Below are 23673 nucleotides of genomic sequence, written 5' to 3'. Positions count from 1 at the left end.
AACCTGCTACTGTGGCTCAGAGTCCAGAGCCAGTGCAGGCAGAGGGGAGAACTTCTCCCGAGGCTGTGAAGATTGAGCAACGCAGTGCTCCGTCTTCCCCCACAGGTTCGGCTGAGAAGTCCAGAAGGCGCAGTAAGTCAGAGGGGGAGCTCTCTGATGCCAAGGACGTTCTGGCTGGCCCCAGTGGGTCAGAGGGGGTTCCTGAAGTAGTGCTGCGTCGATCAGCTCGGACGACCAAGGGGAAACCTCCTGATAGGTTTGCCGTCACTAGCGTGTGGGTCGGAATGGCACAGTGTGAACCCGAGAGTTTTGAGGATGTTCAGAAACTGCCTCAGGAAGAAGCCAGAAAATGGCATGAGGCGATGCAGAAGGAGATGAACTCAATGGAGTCTTTAGGTGTGTTCTCCCTCACGAAGTTGCCGGTGGGCAAAAAGGCAGTGGGTAGCCGCTGGGTTTACCGTCTTAAGCCCACAGCGACAGGAGAACCGCAGTATAAGGCCAGATTAGTGGCGAGAGGATTCACGCAGCGCAGGGGGTTGCATTATACGGAAGTTTATGCTCCCACCTGTAGGAGTGAATCTCTACGTTTGCTCTTGGCCATCGCTGCACAAAGAGGGTTACTGGTGCATCACTTTGATGTGGATGTTGCTTACTTGAACTCAGACCTCCAGGAGGATCTGTACATGCTTCCTCCTCCAGGGTTTGAGGGCATTGAGCAAGGTACTGTGTGGAAACTTCACAAGTCAATTTACGGCCTGAAGCAGTCGGCCAGGAATTGGAACTTGTGCCTGAATGAAGCTTTGGAGAAGCTAGGTTTCAGGAAGAGTCTTGCTGACAGTTGCCTGTTCCTTAGAGGATCAGGAGACTCACAGGAACTGGTTTTATTTTATGTTGATGACATCATCTATATTGGAAAGGCAGACAAACAGGTACAGAAGTTTGCCAAAGAGCTAGGGAAACAGTTTCAGTTTAAGAACCTGGGTGCAGTAAAGATCTACCTAGGTGTCCAGATAGCGAGAACTGAGGATGGTAGCTTCTTGCTCAGTCAGAAAGGCAAGATTGAGCAGTTGCTTGAGAAGTTCAGAATGTCCGATTGTGCAGGAGTTCGGACACCCATGGAGACGAACTTCGTGAAAGAGAGCCAGCAAGCAGAAAGTGCAGAGTTCGAGAATGCTGAGCTCTTTCAGTCAGCTCTAGGTAGTCTGTTGTATCTATCCCAATGGAGCAGACCAGACATTGCCTTTGCTACCAACCTGCTAAGTAGGGAAGCGTCAAAGCCCAGTGTGAGTGCTTGGCACGGTATCAAGCGGGTACTGCGCTACCTGCAGCATACCAAAGACTTCTGTCTTAAGCTGCCAGCTGAAGGTGAGGCGAAGCTCACATGCTATGCGGACAGTGACTGGGCGAATTTGCAGGACCGCAAGTCTGTGTCTGGATTGGTGGTAAAGTTTGGGAAGTCACTAATTGGGTGGAAGTCCCGGAAGCAAAGTCTCATTGCGCTGTCTTCTACTGAGGCTGAATTCAGTGCACTGTCAGATTTGTGCCGGGAACTAGAGTTCTATAGATGCTTGGTGCAAGAGATCTATGGAGATTGTAGCTTGCCCATCACGGTTTGGGAAGACAATCAACCTTGTTTGAAATTGGCTGAATCTGCGCAATTTAAGGCCAGAACCAAGCATCTGGACATACGTTTCCAAAATGTGTGTCAGAGTGTTCAGTCAGGTTTGATCCGGCTGAAGTATTGTGCCAGTCACAGTAACTTGGCCGATGGCTTTACCAAACCTTTAAGCTTCCAGCGTCATGGGGAGTTTTGTGGTGGTTTGGAGTTGGGGGTAAGTTCTGTACATACTTTCCCCACAGTAGCGCAGGACGAGAGGGGGTGTGAAGGGAACCTGAGCTTACAGGGTTAAACAGCTCAGAGTGTACGCCCTGCCTACTGTTGGGAGGGGGGAGACTCCACGTCAGTTCCGAGTCTCTCAAGTCTTTGTTCTGACTCTCTACTTTCGCTTTTGAGGAGAGTGGACGTGTTTTCACGATGCTGTTCGACAATGGATAGTTTGCTGTAAATAAAACTGCTTTTAGCTGCTAAGATCCTGAGTGGACTTTATTTGAGCACACTGAAGCAAGCACTGGAGTTTTTGAAGCTTTCTCTTGCCGCTGCTGATCTCTGCGTTTTTGCTCAGAACCTCGGAATGTGGCCTTTGAAGTCTGGGGCCTGGCCACGAGAGCAGCCGAAGCGGGCTGGACGCCAAGAATTTATCTGATTTATCTGAGCAATAAATCAATCACATGTTATCACAGAGAATCCTTTGTAGGGCAACCAGGTCTCCTGCACCTTCAACATGTCATGCAGAAGAGGGCATTTTCACACACGCAGCTTTTCTCGGTCCTTTAGGCACTATGTCATGACGAGAAGCTGCATTTTTCCAAAAGTCACTTCCACTCATGCACAGTGTTTAAAGGGCACGAATGCCCAAGGGGGGGTCCCTCTCGTGTTTTGCACCCACCTCCAGCCTTTGATGCCTGCAGTGCCTTGAGTTGCGAAAGGCGCCTCTTGTTCTGCTTGCAGCCTCTGATTACATATGCAAACCATCGTGTTGGTTTCTGTTTTGCCCTCCCATCCCAAGCTGTTCTTGTTTTGTAATATCAATTAGACAGGGGGCAATTAGCTGCAGTCTGAGTTAAACTGAAAGCTGTGCTCATAAGCAGCTATTGATAAATAGCTGCGTTGCTACGGCAGAGCAATTAACATCCAGGGCTGCTTTTGTCTAATTCAAGTTTTTATAGCTTATTATCAGATGATACAAATGCTGGCTCCCTGCTTCCAAGGCAGTAATGAGAGCTCTCCACCATGAGCCTTCATCTTTGATATTGGAGTTATTGGCTAAATACAGGCTCTTAATGCATCACCATAGCAACAGGAGAATGGAGCCAAGCACTTGCATAGAAATGGGGATGGGGGGGGGCATTGTGTTCCCTGGTGTGACCACTTCTAGTGCTGTTATTCCTTTAAGGTCTGCTGACCTCTTTCGCCCTACCAAGATGGTCTCTCTTGCAGAGTTGAGATTTGCCTGGTGCACTGTGGACTGCTTCTCACAAACAGTGCACAAGTAATGATAAATCTGTGTCTGGAGTTCAGACTGTGGGTGCACAGTTGTGTTTGCCACCATATAAAATCAATCAATCAATCCCTGCAGGGAGAGAATAAGCATGTCAGGGAGCTTGCTTCTCTCCAGCAGGCTAGTTTTCATGTGAACCTCCACCTGCAACACCTTTGTTTGCTAATTGTCAAAGAACTAGCCCTGCAGTGCCAAGGTGAACCTTGTCCTTAGTGAGTGTTATATAGCATCATGACAACCAAAGACTGTCAGGCTAACCAAGAAATGTCCTTATGTCTGCTGTCTGCAAAGCAAGGGGCTGTTACTGCAGGAAGGTGAGGTTGATGACTGTAAAAGGCAGACTGCTCTGTGGCAGTGATGTGAACACACTAGCGACGAACGGCACAATCCTTTGCATGTTCATTGCAGCTTGCTTCCAAGTAATGTATACAGGATTGCAGCCTAAGATTTCAGTCCTTTAAAGCAGCCCCACATTGCAATTGTATGTGCTTACTGTGTCCACTGGGAATTCAATTTACTGTAACTAGTATAACTCAATTCTAAGTTGCACTGAGTTGCATAAGACTGAGTAAGAATTAGGAAGTCCGCACTATCAAATCTCAGTTGTTAGGTGGCCTCAGTAGCCAGTAGGCAAGATTCGGTCCCCCTCCCTTTTGGGGATCATGTTGACCTGCCTTGCAGGGCTGTTGTAAAGGATGCGAGTGGTACTGTGGTCTAAACAACTGAGCCTCTTGGGCTTGCCGATCAGAAGGTCGGCGGTTCAAATCCCCACGACGGGGTGAGCTCCCGTAGCTCAGTCCCAGCTCCTGCCAACTTAGCAGTTTGAAAGCACACCAGTGCAAGTAGATAAATAGGTGGGAAGGTAAACGGCATTTCCATGTGCTCTGGTTTACGTCATGGTGTCCAGTTGTGCCAGAAGCAGTTTAGTCATGCTGGCCACATGACTAAACTGACCACATGGAAAACTTTCTTTGGACAAATGCCAGCTCCCTTGGCCTGAAAGCAAGATGAGCGCCACAACCCCAGAGTCGCCTTTGACTGGACTTAACCATCCAGGGGGTCCTTTACCTTTACCTTTACCATGCTGACCTGCCTTGCAGGGCTATTGTAAAGTACTGAATGTGAAACACTTTGAATACTTGGGAAGTTTTCTACAAAGATTGATTTTGTTATTAAATGTTTTTAAAATGTGTTTTAAAATAAACACCTCTACAAAGAAAAGGTATCTCTTGACTCTGGATCAGCCCCTAAATAGCTAGAGCCTTTTTTTTTTTTTTACATATATACTTTCAAGGGATAGGGGGTGAGTTATGGATAAAGCAAATCATGGACCAAAACATCCATTCATTATTGCCCTCTATTCATTTTTATAAATTGCAAATCCTGAGCAATCCTGCCTTCTTGATTTTTGTGGTTGGGGAGGCATGCATCTTTCCCAGTCTAGGTACTTGCAGCTTTCTGTTTTTTCATTTCAGCATATATAAAGGCTCCAAGCTCTCACTGTAAATCATCAGTTCAAATGCACATCTGCAAAACAGCTCCTGGTGTGATAGGTTTGGTATAGAGCATGGAAAAGGGATTGAGCAAGTAGCTGGGGGAAAAGGAAGCAATATAATTATGCAGTGGTTTGGGTTGCACATGGATTTTGTGTGTGGCTTGTGCCCAGTATCCTTCACTGGTGGTTCCAGGCCTGGGAAATATGTCCCAACACCCCTGGCATCACATTTGCACTTCGTTAACTATTGCAAGGAGCAGAAAGTATTTGAGCATTAGCGTATGATGAGATGAGAATCTTAAGGACTGCATGAGTGTATACTTTTCTGTTCTTTCTCCAGTATCTGTGCTGCATCCCACAGTTTGAGAAATGTGGTGTATGATGTTTATTGACATTTATGGCACAGGGGTATAGGAGGGGAGCCGATGCTGGCTCTTATATAAGGATGCATGACACTGGGAAGAATAGATGGCTACCTTCTGTGGTCCCTTTGATCATTCCAGCTAGTCTCTATCGCTTATAAATCCATGTTCCTTTTTATGCAGCGTTCTCCTGCTTTTCGAAGCAGCCTTTAATCTCATCATTTAAAGAACACATGCTTTCCATGCTGCCTGTCCTAACCTGAAGGGCAGAGCATCTGTTCAAACAAACAAACTTAGGGGTGAGTGCACAGCCACTTTGCCCCATCCACTCTCCCTGTTGCTTTGTGCAAACTCCACGCCTCTGAAGAAGGTCCTCTGTTCATTGCTTGAGGAGCAAGGCTTTTTTTATATGTTGAGACCATGTCACCTCTCTCAGTTCAAGGTACTTCAGTGTGAAAGGTTTATCCTTCCCACTTTCCTCTTAGAAAAAAAGGGAGATGTTAGGAGAGTGATGGAGTCGCAGGCTCCTGGTTTAGCTGCAGGAGAAGCGGGTCATGGAATAATTGTTTAGGAAAGGTTTGCAAATGGCCTGGTGTGGTGAAAGAGCTCAGAACCAATTTTGCACTTCACTTTTTAAACTCCTGAACCTAGTGTCTTGAGATTTGTTGACAAAAATATGCATGTGTTGCCGTCATTTGTTGAATTCGTCGAAAATGGAGTCCTCAGAGTGTGAAGCACAGTGTGAATTCCCACCAAGCCCCTCTTACAACATTTACATGCTTTGTAAAGACTAGTTTGTGTGACTGTTCCGTGGGGGTAATGTGTTTGAATGGTCCAGTGAGCATGCTTTCTCCCCTTCCTCCCCCACTTAGGGAATAATGAAAGAGAGGGAAGGATAGGTTTGCTCTCAAAATTAGGGTTTAAGACTAAGGCGTCACTCCAGAAGTGCCATCAATGTGCATGTTGTTTGTCATCCAAATAACAGAATCAGGTCTGTCAGGGAGTGGCCTTACTGTGGTCCTGACAAAATCTGTCCCCTCTACTACTGTTTGCATGGGGGAGGAAAGTCTCCGTTGACACAAAATCACCCAGCTCACCCCCAGTTCATAGCTATTAGCCTGAAATATTCCTAAACCAGGGGTAGCTGTGATCATTTACCCATGTGGCTGAAGAGACTGTGAATACAATTTAGCCCTTTTCCTGTTACCTAGCGGAGATGCCTTTGACCACCTCATATAAGTTCCCCAGCTGTATCTCCAAATAGAATAAAAAGCTTTTCAAAATAAATAAAAAAGCCTTTAACCAGATTCCTGAAAGCTAACAACATTGAGCATCTTCAGAGTTTGCTGTGAAAGGGCAACAACTGAGGGGGGATTCATTGTGCAGCTACACTATCTACCTTTCAGAGCAGGGATCTCTAGCTGGCCTAGGCAGGAAGGGAGACCTCATTTAAAAAGACTGATTGGAACCAGGCAAGCTTTCAGAGCTTATGCTTTACTTCACTGGTTTCTGGTGATAACAAAACAAGGTTTGTTGTGCCATTGTGAAGACCATTGTGGGCGAGGTATTTTGCTGCCTGAGGCAATTCCCCTTCCAATTCCACAAACAGAAACTGGCTGGACTCCAGTTAAATCTTACTTCTATACTGATGAAGGCATAGCATCCTGCACTTTGAGGTTCAGGATACCTGGGGGCTCAAGAGGAACAGTCCTTGAGCATCTGTTACCTGAGCCAGTTGCCTCCCTCTGCCTAGTGGTTGGGCCAGCCCTGTCGAAGGATCTTTGGCCTTTGGGAAAAAAGAAAGGGAATTTCTTCCATGATATTTTGTGTCAGGTCAATCATTTCACTGGTCAGCTTTTATTCCTGCTCTATGTCCGAAGCAATACTAGGGGGCTATGTTTTGCCATGCAGATGTGTGTTTGTTGCTCACTGCTTTCGTTCAAGCGGCGTCTCTCTGCAGCATTGCACTCTCCAGAGAAGTCTTTCTTCTGAAATGATTAAATCAAACTGTTCAATTGTGGAAGCCTTTTATAGTTAGATTGCTAGGCCCTATGGATTTATTAACAAAAATAATCTTCATATTTTCACTTTTCATAGAACCTTTATGTGCTGTGGTCTCTGGGGAGGTTTGCTAATGTCTGTTCATCCTTTCATGGCACTAGTGTGTTGACAATGATGTTGTAGAAGGTATTACTAAAAAGGCTGCTTTTGACTTCTCTGTACTACAGGACTGGAAGAGAGGAATGAGAGGAGGGCAAGAGGGAATAGTGTAAGAACTAGACACACAAACACACACAGAAAGTTGATCACTGATGCTCAAATTACAAATTGCCTCACAGGGCCAAACAGTTCAGAAGTGCTGCCTGGCACATGGTACCTTTATTTTATCATGTGAACCAGAGGAAGCAGAGAAAGGAAACTAGTTTCCCTAATCCTTTCCTTTTGTGACTGCTATCTTGTATAAATATTGTCCTTCTCTTGCTTTTCCTGGAAACCACAAAGGCCCTGAAACAGCGCCTCACGTGATGGCATATTACCGCACGCTTGAGCAGTCTTGGCTCTTAATCCTGCATAATGTACTTGAATGAGTGGGGTGAGCTAAGCGTCCCTGGCAGGCGCGTCCATCTCTGTCTCTACCTCATTGCCTCCCTCTCTGCCAGAGATGCCGCTGCGGACACAGACTGGCCCTCTGCTAGGCTGGCATGCTCTATTAATGAGTTTGAAGCAGATATGCTTTTCCTTTGGTTGCATTTTGCACCCAGAAAATTCTGATTTCTGTTTCACATCTTTGCTGCAAAATGAATGTAGTCCTGTTTCCGTAAATTGATCATGCAACTCCTTACTGCTACCTGCTGAGTGTTTGTCCAAGCTGGCTTTGGATGGGCCAAAATTTAGCCATGGGGAGAGCTGTTTTCATGCAACCAGGTACAAAAAGGGCTGATTTCAGCCCTAGTGCTGGTCCTGTAAACAACTGTGCCATGTTTGGGAACACTTCATTGTACAGATGGTGGTTGTTGGACCTCTTACAGCGACTGTCAAAATATCTGTGTCTGGGAACTGTTCCATAATTTCTCTACTTCTTTAGTTCCTACCCTTTTCCTGATAGTTTTCTTTCCTTCTGAGCAGCTTACTCTCAGTCGACAAAAAGCATCCCTTTACAGCAGGGTGAGGCACCTCAGGCCTGGGGGCCAGTTGCAGCTCTCTAGGCTTCTTGATCTGGATCTCTGGACTTTTCTCCAGCCAAAGAGCTCTCACTAGCCCTCCTTTGCACCCCCCTTGAATACCGGGCAGGAATGTGTCCTTGAATTCAGATAGTGCCTCTTGCTTGCTGGTGTGGAGGATGCTTACGTATTTAGCCTCATGTCCATACAATGACATAAAGTTTATCCCGCTTTTGCCAGGTCAGAGTATGTGCTTGCCCCACAGGGATTGACCTCCAGTTCAGATATAAGGCTTCTTCTGCAGACAGACAGGTCTCTGGTTGGTCACGCAGCAGACCTTACCTCTTTTGAAATCATGTTTGCCCTGATGGCAAGGAGAACAATAACACCTTGTGGACTTAGCTCTTAGAAAAGTTGGCCGTCTCTCACCTGCTATGAAATTGGGCTTAGCCTACTTCTGTCCTCCCTATCAACTTCAACCTCTCTAGGACAAAAGGCTGTCCTATTACTATGGCTGGCTTTAGAGTAGATCAGGCATAGGCAAACTCGGCCCTCCAGATGTTTTGGGACTACAATTCCCATCATCCCTGACCACTGGTCCTGTTAGCTAGGGATCATGGGAGTTGTAGTCCCAAAAACATCTGGAGGGCTGAGTTTGCCTATGTCTGCTTTAAAGCTCTGTGTCTGAATGCCCTTCTTTGTGCTGGAGCTTTCCCTACAAAACCCACTCTTTGGTGCCCAGTTGAAACAAACAGTGATCCCCGGAAAACCTAAGTTGATGTTTGCTCTGATTGAGCTCTAAAGAGTGGATTTCCTCCAGGGCAAAACAAAACGAAACAAAAATATGCTTGGACTTGGAGTTTTTAAGTGTGAACCTGGGCCTGGAAAGAGCACCTCACACAGTCCCTTTGTCTGGCACAGAAAAGAAGGGTAAGGGCTTAGCCACACTTACCTTTCCTCTGGTCTTTCCAGAAATGGTCCATGTTTTAAAGCAGGCATAGGCAAACTCAGCCCTCCAGATGTTTTGGGACTACAATTCCCATCACCCCTGACCACTGGTCCTGTTAGCTAGGGATGATGGGAGTTGTAGTCCCAAAACATCTGGAGGGCCGAGTTTGCCTATGCCTGGAGTAGATGCTGCTGCATCCCTTGAGTCTGCCCATAAGAACAGCCTGCTGCATCATTTCAGTGGAGCCATCTAGTCCGGCATCCTGTTCTCACAGTGGCCAACCAGATGCCTGGGGGAAGCCTGCAGGCATGACCTGAGCACCAGAGCACTCTGCCCCCTTGCAGTTCCCAGCAACCAGAAGCAGAACATATACCCACCATGGCGTTCTGCAAGGGATGAATTTCTTCAACAATCACTGCGTTCTCGCCTTTAATGATCTTCCAGATAGGCTAGCAATGAAAATTCCCCCCTCTCCACCTTTGACTTTTAGCCATGGAACAAACCCTCCTCCCAAGATCGGATGGCTGTAGTCGGCTTCAATCTAGCAATGTGCAGGTAGATTGGGAGCAGGTTTGATTTCAGCATTTAGCTAATGGTCCAAACAGACCAGATGGGTGGCAGGAGAAAGTGGAACAATAATGAAGCTTCATGGCTTTGCCCCGCCTTTTTAAATACGTTTCGTGTTTGCCAGGAGGGAGCCTAAGGCATAAGAGATCAAAGCTAAGACTTCCTTGCTCTTAATACCTTGGGGAAGGAGCCGTTGAATTGAATTGACAGGCAAGGCACCATCCACTTTGTTAAAACATCAAGAACATTGCTAATGATCTACTTCTGTCCCAGCAGGTAAACTACAGTCCTGCCTGTTTTTATCACAGTGATTAGCCAGGTGTCTAGGTGCAATAAAAAGAAAAAGAACATTGATGCTTCATTGGATTGTCTAGGCCAACAAGTTCACTTCCTACAAAGGATGCTCTTTCAGAATCAAAATCGTTCTTGCAGCACTCCAGTTTTCCAAATCAAAGCACGTAGGGCAACTGCAGTCCATGCTCGTTGTCTGAATTGCAGCAGCACTTGGGCTGTGTTCCTACACCTGTTTACTGTACACACATCATTCTCAATGCTGGGATTTTAATCTGTGTTCACTTGACAGGTTATCCCAAATGCATATGTATCCTGCACTTTGTTATATGAAACTACGGCTTGATGTGCTTCTCAAACCGTCTTCACACTGATTGAAGTCCTTAAGCCATTCCTAATTTGTCTCTATCTAGCCAACTTGCTCTAAGGCAGTAATTTGAGCACACACTGAAATTATTGGCACAATGGCAGCAAGTGCCAGGGGGTCTTCCCTTTCTGTAGCTTCAGAAAGGCAGCTTTTACCCCTTTCAGCCCCATAGTAGTGCATTCACTGTTGTTATTTTTGTGTCATGCACAAATAAAAAAAATACATTTATAAACATTGAAATGAGTACAGTGGTACCTTAGGTTAAGAACTTAATTCGTTCTGGAGGTCCGTTCTTAACCTGAAATTGTTCTTAACCTGAAGCACCACTTCAGCTAATAGGGCCTCCTGTTGCCGCTGTGCCGCCACCATGCAATTTCTGTTCTCATCCTGAAGTAAAGTTCTTAACCCGAGGTACTATTTCTGGGTTAGCAGAATCTGTAACCTGAAGTGTCTGTAACCTGAAGCGTTTGTAACCCGAGGTACCACTGTACATCATGATAAATGAAATGGTGTGCAAATTCATTTTAAATTCAACTAACTGAATTTGGATTAGGGCATTTTAATATTTAAGTTGGTGCAAATGAATACAAATGAATAGGAACTTTGGATTAAAATTAGATCCTAGTTCCTAAAAGGGAGCTATGAGCAGCTAGTGCAACTCCCCGCCACAGAAACATTCAGATTTCAGTTATTTGGAAGGTACCTAATAATTTCCAGAGTAACTTTTCTTCAATTGCATATTCCACTCATAACAGATCCTCAGGATCTGTGCGTCAGAAGCACAGTTGTGTGGACTGGCAAATCTTGCTATTGTGTTTAACTACACTTGGACTTTGTGTGGGGTCCACTTGTTTTATTGATCTGTTACAGCCAGCCATGGCATAAGGGTACCATAATCTTTCTCCTCCTCACAGTAACAATAATATGAATCATATGGGCTACCATAGCAAATATTGTGATTCTTAGTGACGTCTACATTTGAGTTTTAAATCTAGTGTGCAATTCTGGCACATATTCCGTTAGAAACATCCCACCATTTACTTACAGGCCAGGGCTATAGAGTCCACTATGCCTTTTGATTCAGCTAAATCAAGTACCACGAACTGGCAGGACCTCAGCTTTGATTAAATGCAGGTCTGCAGACATTATGCTTGGAAAGTGATCCTGATTTTATAAAGATTGCTAGCACCACCTAGTGGACATTTCTGACTCTCCACCATTAACATGTAAATTTATACCCCGAGTGAAGTAGGCTCATTCACTTATTTGGAAGTGAATTTCCATTTTCAAAGCCTTGGGAAACCCTCTACTTCTTACTTCAGCATTTTGTGACTGAGCCTTGGACTCATGAGCTACACTCCCTTTTCTTCCTTCAGCACCAACACAAGAATTAGAAGCTTTCGCTCTGCTTTCAACTAACCGCAGTTACTGGTTTGGTCAGAACCTGGACAAAGTGTGGCCAGTCCATGATTTAGGAGAATAAGCTAACTTTAAACCCCAATTTATTATATTGGCTCATTTCCCTAAACCACAATTCAGATTAACCACAGCTCCATGCTTGGACATAACTGATTAAAAACGGAAGTAAAAGCTCCCAACCTCTTCATGTGGCGACACACACAAGTCCAATGCTCACACATGTAATGGTACTCAATGTTGCATCCTGACTGGATCAAGATGTTTTAAATTAAGGACATGGAAAGCAACATTGCATGCTTGAACTTGACATGCAGTGAATGACAATGCTTTCTCTTTTTAAAATAATCTCCACTTCAAATTCAGAGAGTGTTTTTCACAGTTCCTTTACATTGAGTGAGAGACACTTTTATGACAATGCTTCCTTGAGTTGTTTGGGTATAGGTTTGTTTCATAACCTCGTGTTTCTTCAATAGTGTTGACAATGTGCCTCTCTGGGGAGAAGGATGTTTATACCCTTCAGACTGGGAAGAACATAGGTAGGGCTGTGTATACACCAGGAACATTTCAAAATTCAGCATGCTATACAAATTATGCAAAGCAAGCAAATGTTTACCTATTTTGTATTATTTATTATATTTATTGTTGTGAGATGTTGTCTGTTGGGTAGGACTGGAAAGGAGCTATCCATGGCAATCCACAAAGTGAACCAGCACACAACATTTGTCAAGTAGGATTGAATGCAATTTCCTAGGGACAATGAAATAAGAACAGTGAGGTTTTTTGTTTTTAAAATCAGTGATAATTTGAAATGATCCTGAGCTCTATATTTGAGACTTGCATTAGATGGTGTTTAAAACCTGTTAGCTTCTCTAATCTCAGTTTCTCTCCTGCTTTCTCAATGCCAGCATTAAAAACTTAATCTGAGGCCTATTGTGTTTTGTATTGCTTCTGGAAAAGGCTGAGGCCAAGGTTTGTGAAACCTGGTTGTTGTTGATACAGTCATTAAGAGGATTTCCTACAGGAATATGCCTTTCTTGTTTGCATCAGACGACAGATGCAGAAAATACCTCTTCTACCCAATGCAGATTCATTGGGAATCCATAACCTCACAAGGCGCATGTCTCTTTGACCAATTTTCCTACAGAAGACAGTTTGGCCAGTAATGGTTAAAAGTGCCCGACTAAGAACCTGGAAGACCAGAATTCAGTTCCCCATTTATCCGGGAAGCTCACTGGGTGACCTTGGACCAGTCACCATCTCTCAGCCCAACCTACTTCACAAGGTTGTTGTCATGAGGATAAAATGGGATGAGTGAGATCCATATGCACCACCTTGAGCAGCTTGGGGGGAAAGGTAGCACATAAAGGTAATAAATATCTGAAAGTAACATCAGTCTACATGATCTTTTACAGACAAGAGGAGAGCTGGAGTCAAATGCTCACTTATCCGCAAAACTAATTGGGTGACCTTGGACCACTCACTGTCCCACAGCCCGCTGAGAAAGAGAGGAAAGGAATATATGTTGATCTCAGAACTGGGAAGGAAGGTAGGATACAATTTATACAAAATTTATACAGCATTTGTGGGAAGCTAAGGTACCAGGGATGCGGGTGGTGCTGTGGGTTAAACCACAGAGCCTAGGACTTGCTGATCAGAAGGTTGGCGGTTCGAATCCCTGCGACGGGGTGAGCTCCCATTGCTCGGTCCCTGGTCCTGCCAACCTAGCAGTTCAAAAACACGTCAAAGTGCAAGTAGATAAATAGGCAGGAAGGTAAACAGTGTTTCCGTGTGCTGCTCTGGTTTGCCAGAAATGGCTTAGTAATGCTGGCCACATGACCTGGAAGCTGTACGCCGGCTCCCTTGGCCAATAAAGCGAGATGAACGCTGCAACCCCAGAGTCGGTCATGACTGGACCTAATGGTCAGGGGTCGCTTTACCTTTAAGGTACCAGCAGGTGGCAGTAGAGGTGAACTGACAAGGTATTACCATTAGCGCCTGCAAGTATGTATTGGTAATTTGACAGTGTTTTTAAAAAATATTGATTTGTGTGTGCGTGTATACACAAACACACACCCATCAGAGATTGATATTGGCCCAAAGTCATGAAGAATGCATTGGATCAGTGCAGCGGAATCCTCCAAAATCCTCCACTTGAAAGCGGCCTTAGAGAAGAGCCCTTTGAGGTCTGGAAGTACTGCCTGCCCTAAGCCCCAGAGAGGGGCCAGTCATATGTGGCACTGAGAATTCAGTAGTTTGACTTTGCTCAGCTCAGCCCTGTTATACCACCTCTTCTTCAGCTGGGAAGAAATAATTCAGACTTGTTTTCCCAAACAGTTCACATTTATTATTGATACAAATAAAAAAAAATCTTTTAAAGACCGTTATCTTATTACCAAGATTGAGGTAATATGTTTACAAAACATTTACAGAAATTGATATGAAGTTCATGAATACAGATGAGGAGGGAGGGGAAAAGTTGTTAAGTTCAGTAAAGGTAGGACCAGCAGAATTATCAGTTCTGACAGGAAGGAAGGATCGCGTAGGTAGGACCACACACTATGGAGAAGAGGATAAGTTGGGTAGGTGATTGTTGCCATGGCACTCCATTTTTTAAAAATGCTGCTTTTTGTGATGTATGGACCCCCTCAAGTGTTTGTGCTTTGAGCTCTGAAAGATGCATTTGACTTCTAGGAAAAAAAGCATCCCCATATGGGACACTTCTGAGCAAACTTAATAGATCTTCAGACAGGAGAAGCGGCTGTAACTACAAAGCCAGACATCTCTGAGCTGATGTGGATTGTTGAGTGAAGTGGTTTCTTTACAGCTGTCAGCAAAATCGCCATCTGAGAGAAAAAGAGAGAGAGAGAAAGAGGGGACCATCCCTTACAAGTGGGGAAAAAAAGAGGACATGCCCTTTTGCACCAGGAACACTAACTGGCTGCACATGGCACTATGCTGCTTTGAGGCAGGAGCTATGTTCATGACTGCATATCAAGCATTAAAACCACTTCTGAAATCATGGGGGGGGTGTCTTATTAGTTAAGCAGCTATCACAGAGAGCAAGAGAGCATGTGTGTGTTTGTGACCTAATGTATATTTTGCCACCCTTCCTACAATTTGACCAATACTTGAAGGGTCACCTTGACCTAATACCTCAAACACCACAAGTGTTAGTTGTCTAATTCTTCGGAAAACTGTTTTAGTCAGCGTTTTACAGCCTTTAAACGAACATAGGCATTTGGCACCCTGATCCTAAACCAATTTCCACAGAGCACAGCACCATCATATTCTACAAGCTCCTTCTCTGGCCTAGTTCTATATTTCAGATCTGGGGTAGGTTGAAGAGGATACAACTTCAGCCGTTACCCGCTTTTCCAAGTAATTTGCAGCCTCTGAAATGTTTTAACTAGCTGGCTACTAAGGTCTGATGCAACACAGCAAACTTAAGACTGGCTGAATGTTTTGAGCTTTCCAAAAAATACATGCAAGGTTTCAAGCTGAAGTCTCTCAAATATGAAGGAAGCAGCAGGGGAAGGGTGATTAAAAGTGCACTTAGCATAGTAATTAAATCCCTGGTTATAGGAAAATTGAAGCTGCAATAATTGTAGCCACAGCAGACTATACTTGTGTTCTGGACAGGATGCGGTGGCATCTTAGTGACATGTGAGATTTTCATTGCAGTTGTAGGACAGATAAGAATCTGCAGCCACCCCCTTCCACTCATTAGCTCTTGGCAGAAGAGATGCCAGCATTCAGTGGGTTCAGGGTGAAAAGATGCAAGTTGGGGCAGATGGGGCTCCGGAAGTTTAGGATGTTGAAACAAGTCTGCTCTGTCCTCTTCAGTGCTAAGAGGTGTAACTTTATAGACCTGAAAAACCTTTCAATGCCCAAAGCTGGAATTATTAAGCCCTTAGCAGTGAGATTAAGTGAAATGTATGAATGTCAAAAGGGCTGCCTGAGAAGACCAGAAATCCTGCTTCCTCCGCCAAAGGCAGCACTCACCTATGACAGAGCTAGAGAAAAAGGTAAGCAGTTCAGCCAGGCACCCGCTGGCACTTCATGAAATGTCAAGTATTCTAGCTACTGCCTTTCTCTATACTTAAATGCTGGGCAGAAGCAGAGGAAGACTCTCACAGCGCCACGAAAGGAGGAAGTGTTTTCGAGCTTTGTGAGAACCTCACTGGCAGGAGCTTTAGGTTAGATTTCTAATGCACTATAGAATGTCTTGAAAGGATGGTATTTTAAAAAATAAATTCTCAATCACACTGATTACTCCTTTCATTGCAAAACAGCCCTTGCATGTCCAGGTTAGGATTTGTGCAAGCATGTTTATGATTGGGGAAAGGGGGAAATACTATGGTTACCGCATTAAGACTGGATACGCTTTCAGCTCTAATTCAAAACAAAACCAGTATATTTAAATGCACACACAGCTACTTTACTATCTATAAAAAGGCCTTCCACATGTTTTTTGTTTTTGCAATTGTCACCGATGATTAAGCTGTATTGCAGTTGGCTGCCATAGACGAGGGTCCGGCCATCTCATCAACTGGCTTTTGGCTGGCAGTGGCACTACCTGGAAATCATGGAGCTGGAGTGAGACTGGCCGGAAGAGGTTGTAGCAGCACTGAGCTGAGAAAATCCGCTGTGACTTGATTCAAGGCTGCTCATGGACCCTCTGCAAAAGAGACAGATAGTAAGGTATTATACAAACTTGTGTGGTTTTCTTTTCGCTTTTGTTAATTATGCTGGTTGGGTGGAAGCTCCCTCTCTCATACATAGAATCACAGAAGTTGGAAGGGACCTTGCGGATCATCTAGTCCATCCCATACAGGGATCGAACCTGCAACCTTGGCATTATCCTGTGCTTTCCAGAACAGTAGCTGTATTGGTTTGTTGCACTATTTTTTTAATATAAAAAACCTCTGTATACTCTCTGCCCACCAGCAGCATATGAGCTCCCACAAAAGGAATGTTGTCCTTAACAGAAATGATAATAATTACAAAGTTGCTCATCTCATTGTAAGGTAGAACCAGAGTGGATGGGGGGTTCTTTTCTTCAATCTAAATTTCAATTTAACCCTTGATTCAGTAGGAAAATATTTAAGAATTATCCGTCCTTAATGCCCTTGAAAGAATTTCAATTCAAAAGAGATTTCTTTCACTTCTGACCTTCTTGAATGAGAACCAGGTATTTTGTTTAAAAGCTCTCCTTAAATGCAAGTCGTATCCAAGCCAAGAGGTTTTAAATATGCCAATGGATTTGCACAATACTATGCAGCCAGAGTGAGGCAGTTTTGTGATCTTTGGGCCCAACTGCATCTGAAACTAGGGGCAACCAACTTTTCAGGTTGTCTACTCTAGACACATTCTGCACACAACCACCATTAGAGGTATTCAAGTAGGCATTTCACATACGAGTTTGGCTTCATGAGAATCTGCTCCTTCACAAAATATACCGGTACTTGCAGTTTTTGGATCCTTTCAGCTTCAGAGCCCTGAATAGTTCCCTATGATTACAATCTCTTGTCATAGAATTGTAGAGCTAAAAAGGACCCCCACAGTCATCTAGTCCAACCCTTTGAAATGCACATGGTCCTCCATCCAATTTGAAACCATACTGGACCTTGCTTAGCTTTGCAAACATGCTAGCAGTTTTACTGCTGCATCCCTGATCTTGGTGGTCAGGTAACTCCATTCACAATAGCTTCACCTCCTTCCCTCCCCCTTTCTTTCCCTAGTTCCTGCCAACTTTACTTAATACTCGTATTTGATGTGCAGTAAGTACTTTCACAACATTGCTGTTCTAAGCAATTCTGGCAAAGTGGCAGAACTGCAAGGACCCTTCTTCCATGTTTAAAAGGCCTTCACAGTATTGCCTTTCAACCAAGCAAATCATAAGAACTCTTTTTGATTTTCCTTTCAGGGGTCTTTCCACTGGGACTTCCCTGCAAAGGCACAGCTAAGCATACCTGAAATCTTCTGACCCAATTACTTCTGTGTAGTACATCACTTTGCACTTATGAGATGAGACCTGTAGAGATGCCAAGACATCGTCCACGCGAGGCAGGCTGGTTGTAGCACAAGCAGGCATACTGTGAAACTTCCACTGGAGAATGTAGAAACCAGGCCACCTTGTCACATGGGACCCCTGAAAGCAAAGCAGGGAGGGGGGGGGATCCCAATGAGCTTTGTTCACAACTCTGGTTTGCGACTCATAGTGAAGAAGCAACAGTATAAATCTTCTCTAAAACTGTTTACTCCAACAACAATCCTGAAACAACCCCATGCAGGTAGTCTGTAGGCAACTTGATCAGTAGGTTTAGCCTTTATAGCTGGAATCAGTCAAGGCCCCACCTTCTCCAGATGGACCATAGGAACCAGGTCTTCCAGGACTCACAGCTAGATAATCACCTCTCAGAATGTTGCATGTGGCCATTTTAGTGTTGTGGGAAACTGATGTTTCAACCTTACAGTTGTGGTGATACTCAACTCCCCCAACCCCCATTGGCTGGATCTTCTTCTCAAATGCTTGATTGATATATCTGGGGATAGGAAGTGGCTGGCAATCCCTGGGCTTTCCTTTTAAAAACTGACCAGCACCATCCTAAAATCCCTTAGCATTCCAAAGCAAACAGTACGGCTACATACATTCAGTAAGGCCACTCATGATGCAAGGCAACTATTCATCGCAACTTAAGAATTCTCTTAGATCTGCCCAGTTACTGTTGGTTGTGATCAGATAGCCCCCCCCCCCCGAGTGCTGTAGTCCAGCGATGGAAACCTCGTAGCCCTTGAGGCATTACTGACTACAGCTCCCATCATCACTTAGTTGCGCTAGCTGGGGTTGATGGTGCACTGGGAGTCAAAACATCTGCAGGGGCATAGAATTGGAAGGGATGCATTGCCTAACGTGGGGCTCAAACCCACGACTCTGATATCAAGAGTCTCATGGGTTTCCCAACCCCTGCTGTAGTCTCTTGTTACCAATTCAATTGACTTCTGTTTGGGGTAGAAGCCAGTTGAAAGTAGCCTAACAACATGGATTTTGCCTCGAGGCTGGTTCTCACCTGCACGCTCTCCCCTTCTTTACAGCTAAGCGGAGACTCCACCATGCTGTAGTCCCGCCCCAGCTGCCAGGCTTTGTCTATCAGTTGCACATTATTGCCACCGGGAGAAGTAATGCTGTGGGCCCCCAGGGAGTCCTTTTTCGGAGGCTGTGGTGCCCTCTTGGAGTGATAGATGTTAAATACAATGTCACCTTTGCAAACATCAAAATCCCAGGTGATCACAGACGAAGCTTCCACAATCTGAATGAAGATCTAGAGAGTTGGAGGATAATTATATTAAAAGCTCGGTCAAAGCAAAAAGCCTTTCAATGAGAAGAGCCAATTTGGCACTGCTGTCAAATTCCACACACTTCGAATGCTCTGGCGTAGAAACCCACTGTGTTTATATTTGCTACAAAACCTGCTATGAGGGATTCTGTAACCAGATGCAAGAGTTTAATTGCTTCTGCATCCAACTGCGTAACATTTACAAACAAACATTTTAAAAAGCAGTACAAAGTCAAATTACACAGTCAATTTTCATTTAAGCCCTACAATTAAATAAATAAAAAAACATGTTATTTCAGAAGCCATAGAAAAGGGGGGGGGGGACAAATTCACCCTTGGCTTTATGACAGCAAGGAGATGTGGCAGCCCTTTCTGCCATTTTGAAAGCTCGCTGTTTGTCAATAGTTGGACGTTAAAACAGCATGAGAGAGTATGGCGTGGGAAAAGTAATCTCTTTTTAAAAAACAGCCTTGAATACTTCTAATGCAGAATAGTTGGAAGTCTAAATACTTTACTTTTCATTAGATGTTATTGTTATTCTTATTAGATGCTAATTTTTGTGATTGTGGTTTTTTGCAATGTTAAGGTTTCTTAATAATGATGTGTTTTTAATTGTAACCTGCCCTGGGACCTTAAGGTGAAGGCCAAGTAATAAGATAATAATATAGGCTTCCCAGTGATCGAAAGACACTGTAGAAAGACAGTTTCTACATCTAGCATATCTCTGTCCTGCTGCTTTAAGGAAATGCAGATTAAAAGAACTGACCCTTCAATAAATGCTGCTGGGGGGGAAATAGGTGGCTCAACTGCATCAATATTCTTCCAGTTACTACATAATAAAAAGGTAGATTAAAAGTATGCTACAGGCACCAACTGAGTGTATTCAAAGTGCCCCGCATCTTGTTTTCTGCAAAAAAAAAAGGTTTAGTAAGGGGGGGGGGGAGTCAGGGCTTGCCTTCACAGCAGGAGTAGAAACAGTAATTTGAGCAGTGCTCAAATTACAGGTGGGCCAGAAGGGCTTGATCCCCTTATCTTTTGAGGCAGCCCCCTTGCTACTACTTTTAGCAGACTGCAGGAAAGCAATGTTAGACTAAAAATGGGGGGTGGAGTTGTGTGCCTCTCTACTTCTTCCCCTTATTTCAGCATTATAAAAAAATTCCTTCCAGTAGCACCTTAAAGACCAACTAAGTTAGTTCTTGGTTCTTATTTCAGCATTGTTCACCAACACAAGCTCATAAGAAAGGACTTAGAAGGAACTAAGAAGATGTTTCAGAAAGTCCACTCTTACCAATAACTGTCCATGTGAGGCCGGCTTGCATTACCAACAAAACAGCTGAACAAAGCTGAATAAGATTTGAGCTCCTCTGTTGTGAACAGAAAATGCTTAAGGTAGCATTTTTCTAACTGTGGAAGAGAAGAAGATTCCTCTACTCAGCTGAACAATTATTTTGAGAGTGGACTAGCTGAAATATCATCTGAAGCGCCTCTAATTGCACAAAGTTGGCATGAAGCCCATGTCAAGCCAATGAAGACCTGAGCTTGTCTGTCATGGATAGACAATTGGATGCAAGAAAGAAAACAAGGAAAGTCACCTCATGGGGAGCTCCTTTGAAGACGCTTGCAGACTGATAAATTGTTTCTGTCCACAACTTTATATCTTCATTTTCCAGTTCTTCTGCTGTACGGTATAGAGATTTGGGAACCAGCCCACCTTCTGGAACTTCACACTTCAGAGATTTAATTAAGGTGGAGGGGAGAGAAAAATCAGAATTAGATCTCTACTCAAACAGATCACACCTCAGAAACAATCTGCTCAGAAGTAAAGCTCTTAGTGGATGTGAGTTATCATTGAACAAAGACACATGTGAATTGGTTTTTAAAAACTGTGTGTGTGTCCCACCCCTTACAATTTCATATTGGTTCAACAAGACCAAACTGCAAGTTTGTCTGTTTGGAAAATTTATATAGTGGGTTAGACCCTCCACCCCATATTCTTATGCGGTTCAGCTGGTGCTGTTGTTTTTACAGCCAAAATGGCAACAGCCACACAAGGTGATCATTAGCAAAGTTGGGTAACCCTGAGAACTGCAGGAGTATAAACAACCTTTCAGGGAACCAGTGATTCTAGATGCATTTGCTAATTAGAATTGCAGTGTGCTCCACTGATTGAGTTATCTGAATGTAGGGAATGGGAAGGGGGAATCACACACTCGACAGTGGGGCTTCCCTCATGCTTGATCCAGAAGGTGCAGTTAGTGCAGAATGCCACAGCAAGAGTGCTGCCAGATGCGAGGCCCGATGTCAGCATATAACACAGCTCTGCTCAGGGATCTGCACTAGTTGCCCATTTGCTACCAGGCCAAGTTCAAGGTGTTCCTATTCGTATATAAAACCCGTAACAACCTGGGACCAGTTTGCCTACAAGATCGCCTTACCCTACACACGGCCACTCGACCGCTTGGATCAGTGTAACTGCCACTACTTACAGGTTGCCACATAATATCCGTTCTGCATTTGTAAGAACTCAATTCCACTTGGAACTCCCTGCTTATTGAGATTAAGCAGGTGCCTTCCACTGTACTATTTTCAGCACCTGCTAAAAACATTCCTGTTTAGACAAGCCTACCCAAGCCTAAACCACAGAGCCTAGGGCTTGCCGATCAGAAGGTTGTGGTTCAAATCCCCGCGACAGGGTGAGCTCCCATTGCTCAGTCCCTTCTCCTGCCAACCTAGCAGTTCGAAAGCACGTCAAGTGCAAGTAGATAAATAGGTAAATGGCATTCCCGTGCGCTGCTCTTAGTCATACTGGCCACATGATCCGGAAGCTGTATGCCGGCTCCCTCGGCCAGTAAAGTGAGATGAGCGCTGCAACATCAGAGTAGTCCGCAACTGGACCTAGCGGTCAGGGGTCCCTTTACCTTTACCCAAATGTTTAGAAAGCTAAAGTAATTTTAATCTGTATTAGTATTTAAACGTTTGCATGTTTTAAAATAGGGTTGTACATTTTTTCTTTTTATCTGCTGTGCACCACTTCAGGGTGGTGGTTGTTTTTACAATCAAGCAGTGTAGAAATGTTATGGAATAAAGAAAATAATCAATGAATGCAGTTCTGCTACAACTACTGCTTACTTACCATGCATTCTCCACCAAGAAAATCTGGAATGATTTCCTTGTCAATATAATCCAACAGCCCACCGGGTCCTTGATAGTCATTGCCAGCAAAGATCAGGAATTTCTTTCTTGTGTTGTCATCAATGAATGGACTGACCTGCAAGTAAAATGCTAAGTTAAAAAGGTAGCTCACTGGCTTTGAGGTGAAAGAGGCAGCTTCAGAGACACAGTGGGAAGTTCTGGGGTACCTAAATGAGCAGGGTGTGCTGCAGCCACTCCTCTTTCTAGAGGGGGTAGATTACAGCCTCCAATTGCTTCTCCCTGTGGCTCTGCCTGTCTGCAACTTCGTGAGCTGGCTCACTTAGAATCATAGAGTTGGAATAGACCACAAGGGCCGAGTCCAACCCCCTGCCAAGCAGGAAACACCGTCAGAGCACTCCTGACATATGGTTGTCAAGCCTCTGCTTAAAGACCTCCAAAGCAGGAGACTCCACCACACTCCTTGGCAGCAAATTCCACTGTCGAACAGCTCTTACTGTCAGGAAGTTCTTCCTAATGTTTAGGTGGAATCTTCTTTCTTGTAGTTTGGATCCATTGCTCCGTGTCCGCTTCTCTGGAGCAGCCAAGTGAGTCTTGCCAAGGACTTGCCAAGTGAGTCAAGTCCCCGGATCCTCAAATGGCTTCAAGAGGACACTTTTACTATTGGTGATACTCATAAAAGTGTCATGTTCAAGAGGTGAACTATTCCACCAGGCCACATTACTACTGTATGTAACTGAATTGTTTTTTGTTCCAGAAATGATGCTCCCTATAAAAAACAATGTTGCAAGTGTTGACCATGGCTATTTTATAGTACAGGGCTGGGTCCCATTTCCCAAAGCACAGGTCCCAAGGGAAACAAAAGCAAATGAACGTACCAGTGTCCAGAGGACTGGAAACACCCTGGGAGCTCGCAGAATGAGGAGGCGCCCCAAGGTTTCCGGATAATTGGCTTCGACTACCTCGATGATCCTTAGCAAAGCCTTGACGCCAGGCCTCCATAAGTGCCGCATGTTCAGGCCCTCCAGATCCACCAAACAGGTCCAACAACTGTTTGCCCCAAAGCAAAGACAATGAACTTACTAAATGTGTCTTTTTAAAACAAAACAAAAACCTCCCCACAGCTCCCCCAAAATCAGATTTACTGAAAAGGTTTGTATCAACCACTAGAAAGCTGTTTTACTCTATCCCCCCTTGTCTTAGTTGTTGGGTGCATCACTGAACTGACGACATTCAAAGCTTCTAGGGCAGGCATGGCCAAACTTGGCCCTCCAGCTGTTTTGAGACTACAATTCCCATCATCCCTGACCACTGGTCCTGTTAGCTAGGGATGATGAGAGTTGTGGTCCCCAAATAGCTGGAGGGCCAAGTTTGACCATGCCTGTTCAAGGAAGTCCCCAATGTCATAAAACTCCCTTCCATCTATACTCTGGGTGTGAGGGATGACAACCTGTCT

The 23673-nt window shown here is 44.5% G+C and overlaps 1 protein-coding gene and 1 long non-coding RNA gene across 4 annotated transcripts in view; one reads left to right on the top strand and one right to left on the bottom strand.

The window, feature by feature from the left end:
• Positions 1-23673, top strand: part of LOC310699599 — a 46902-nt gene that overhangs the window by 22541 nt on the left and 688 nt on the right. The window contains exons 2-4 of the long non-coding RNA XR_014522140.1: positions 13143-13276; positions 16232-16431; positions 20738-20904. This is a non-coding gene — a long non-coding RNA (uncharacterized lncRNA). The remainder of the gene's footprint in view (positions 1-13142; positions 13277-16231; positions 16432-20737; positions 20905-23673) is intronic.
• Positions 14052-23673, bottom strand: part of SEC14L1 (SEC14 like lipid binding 1) — a 60894-nt gene continuing 51272 nt past the window's right edge. For all 3 annotated transcript variants that reach the window (XM_083487543.1, XM_083487544.1, XM_083487542.1), the window contains 7 exons: positions 23096-23267; positions 22201-22335; positions 20660-20794; positions 18801-19052; positions 17703-17881; positions 16307-16408; positions 14052-14573 (listed from right to left, as the gene is read on the bottom strand). In XM_083487543.1, coding sequence (XP_083343669.1) covers positions 14558-14573; positions 16307-16408; positions 17703-17881; positions 18801-19052; positions 20660-20794; positions 22201-22335; positions 23096-23267 — 991 coding nt within the window. In that variant the 3' untranslated portion in view covers positions 14052-14557. The remainder of the gene's footprint in view (positions 14574-16306; positions 16409-17702; positions 17882-18800; positions 19053-20659; positions 20795-22200; positions 22336-23095; positions 23268-23673) is intronic.

This window comes from Podarcis liolepis, assembly GCF_965112155.1.
Source record: "Podarcis liolepis genome assembly, chromosome: 2".
NCBI lineage: Eukaryota > Metazoa > Chordata > Lepidosauria > Squamata > Lacertidae > Podarcis > Podarcis liolepis.
This window is presented reverse-complemented; position numbering and strand designations above follow the sequence as displayed.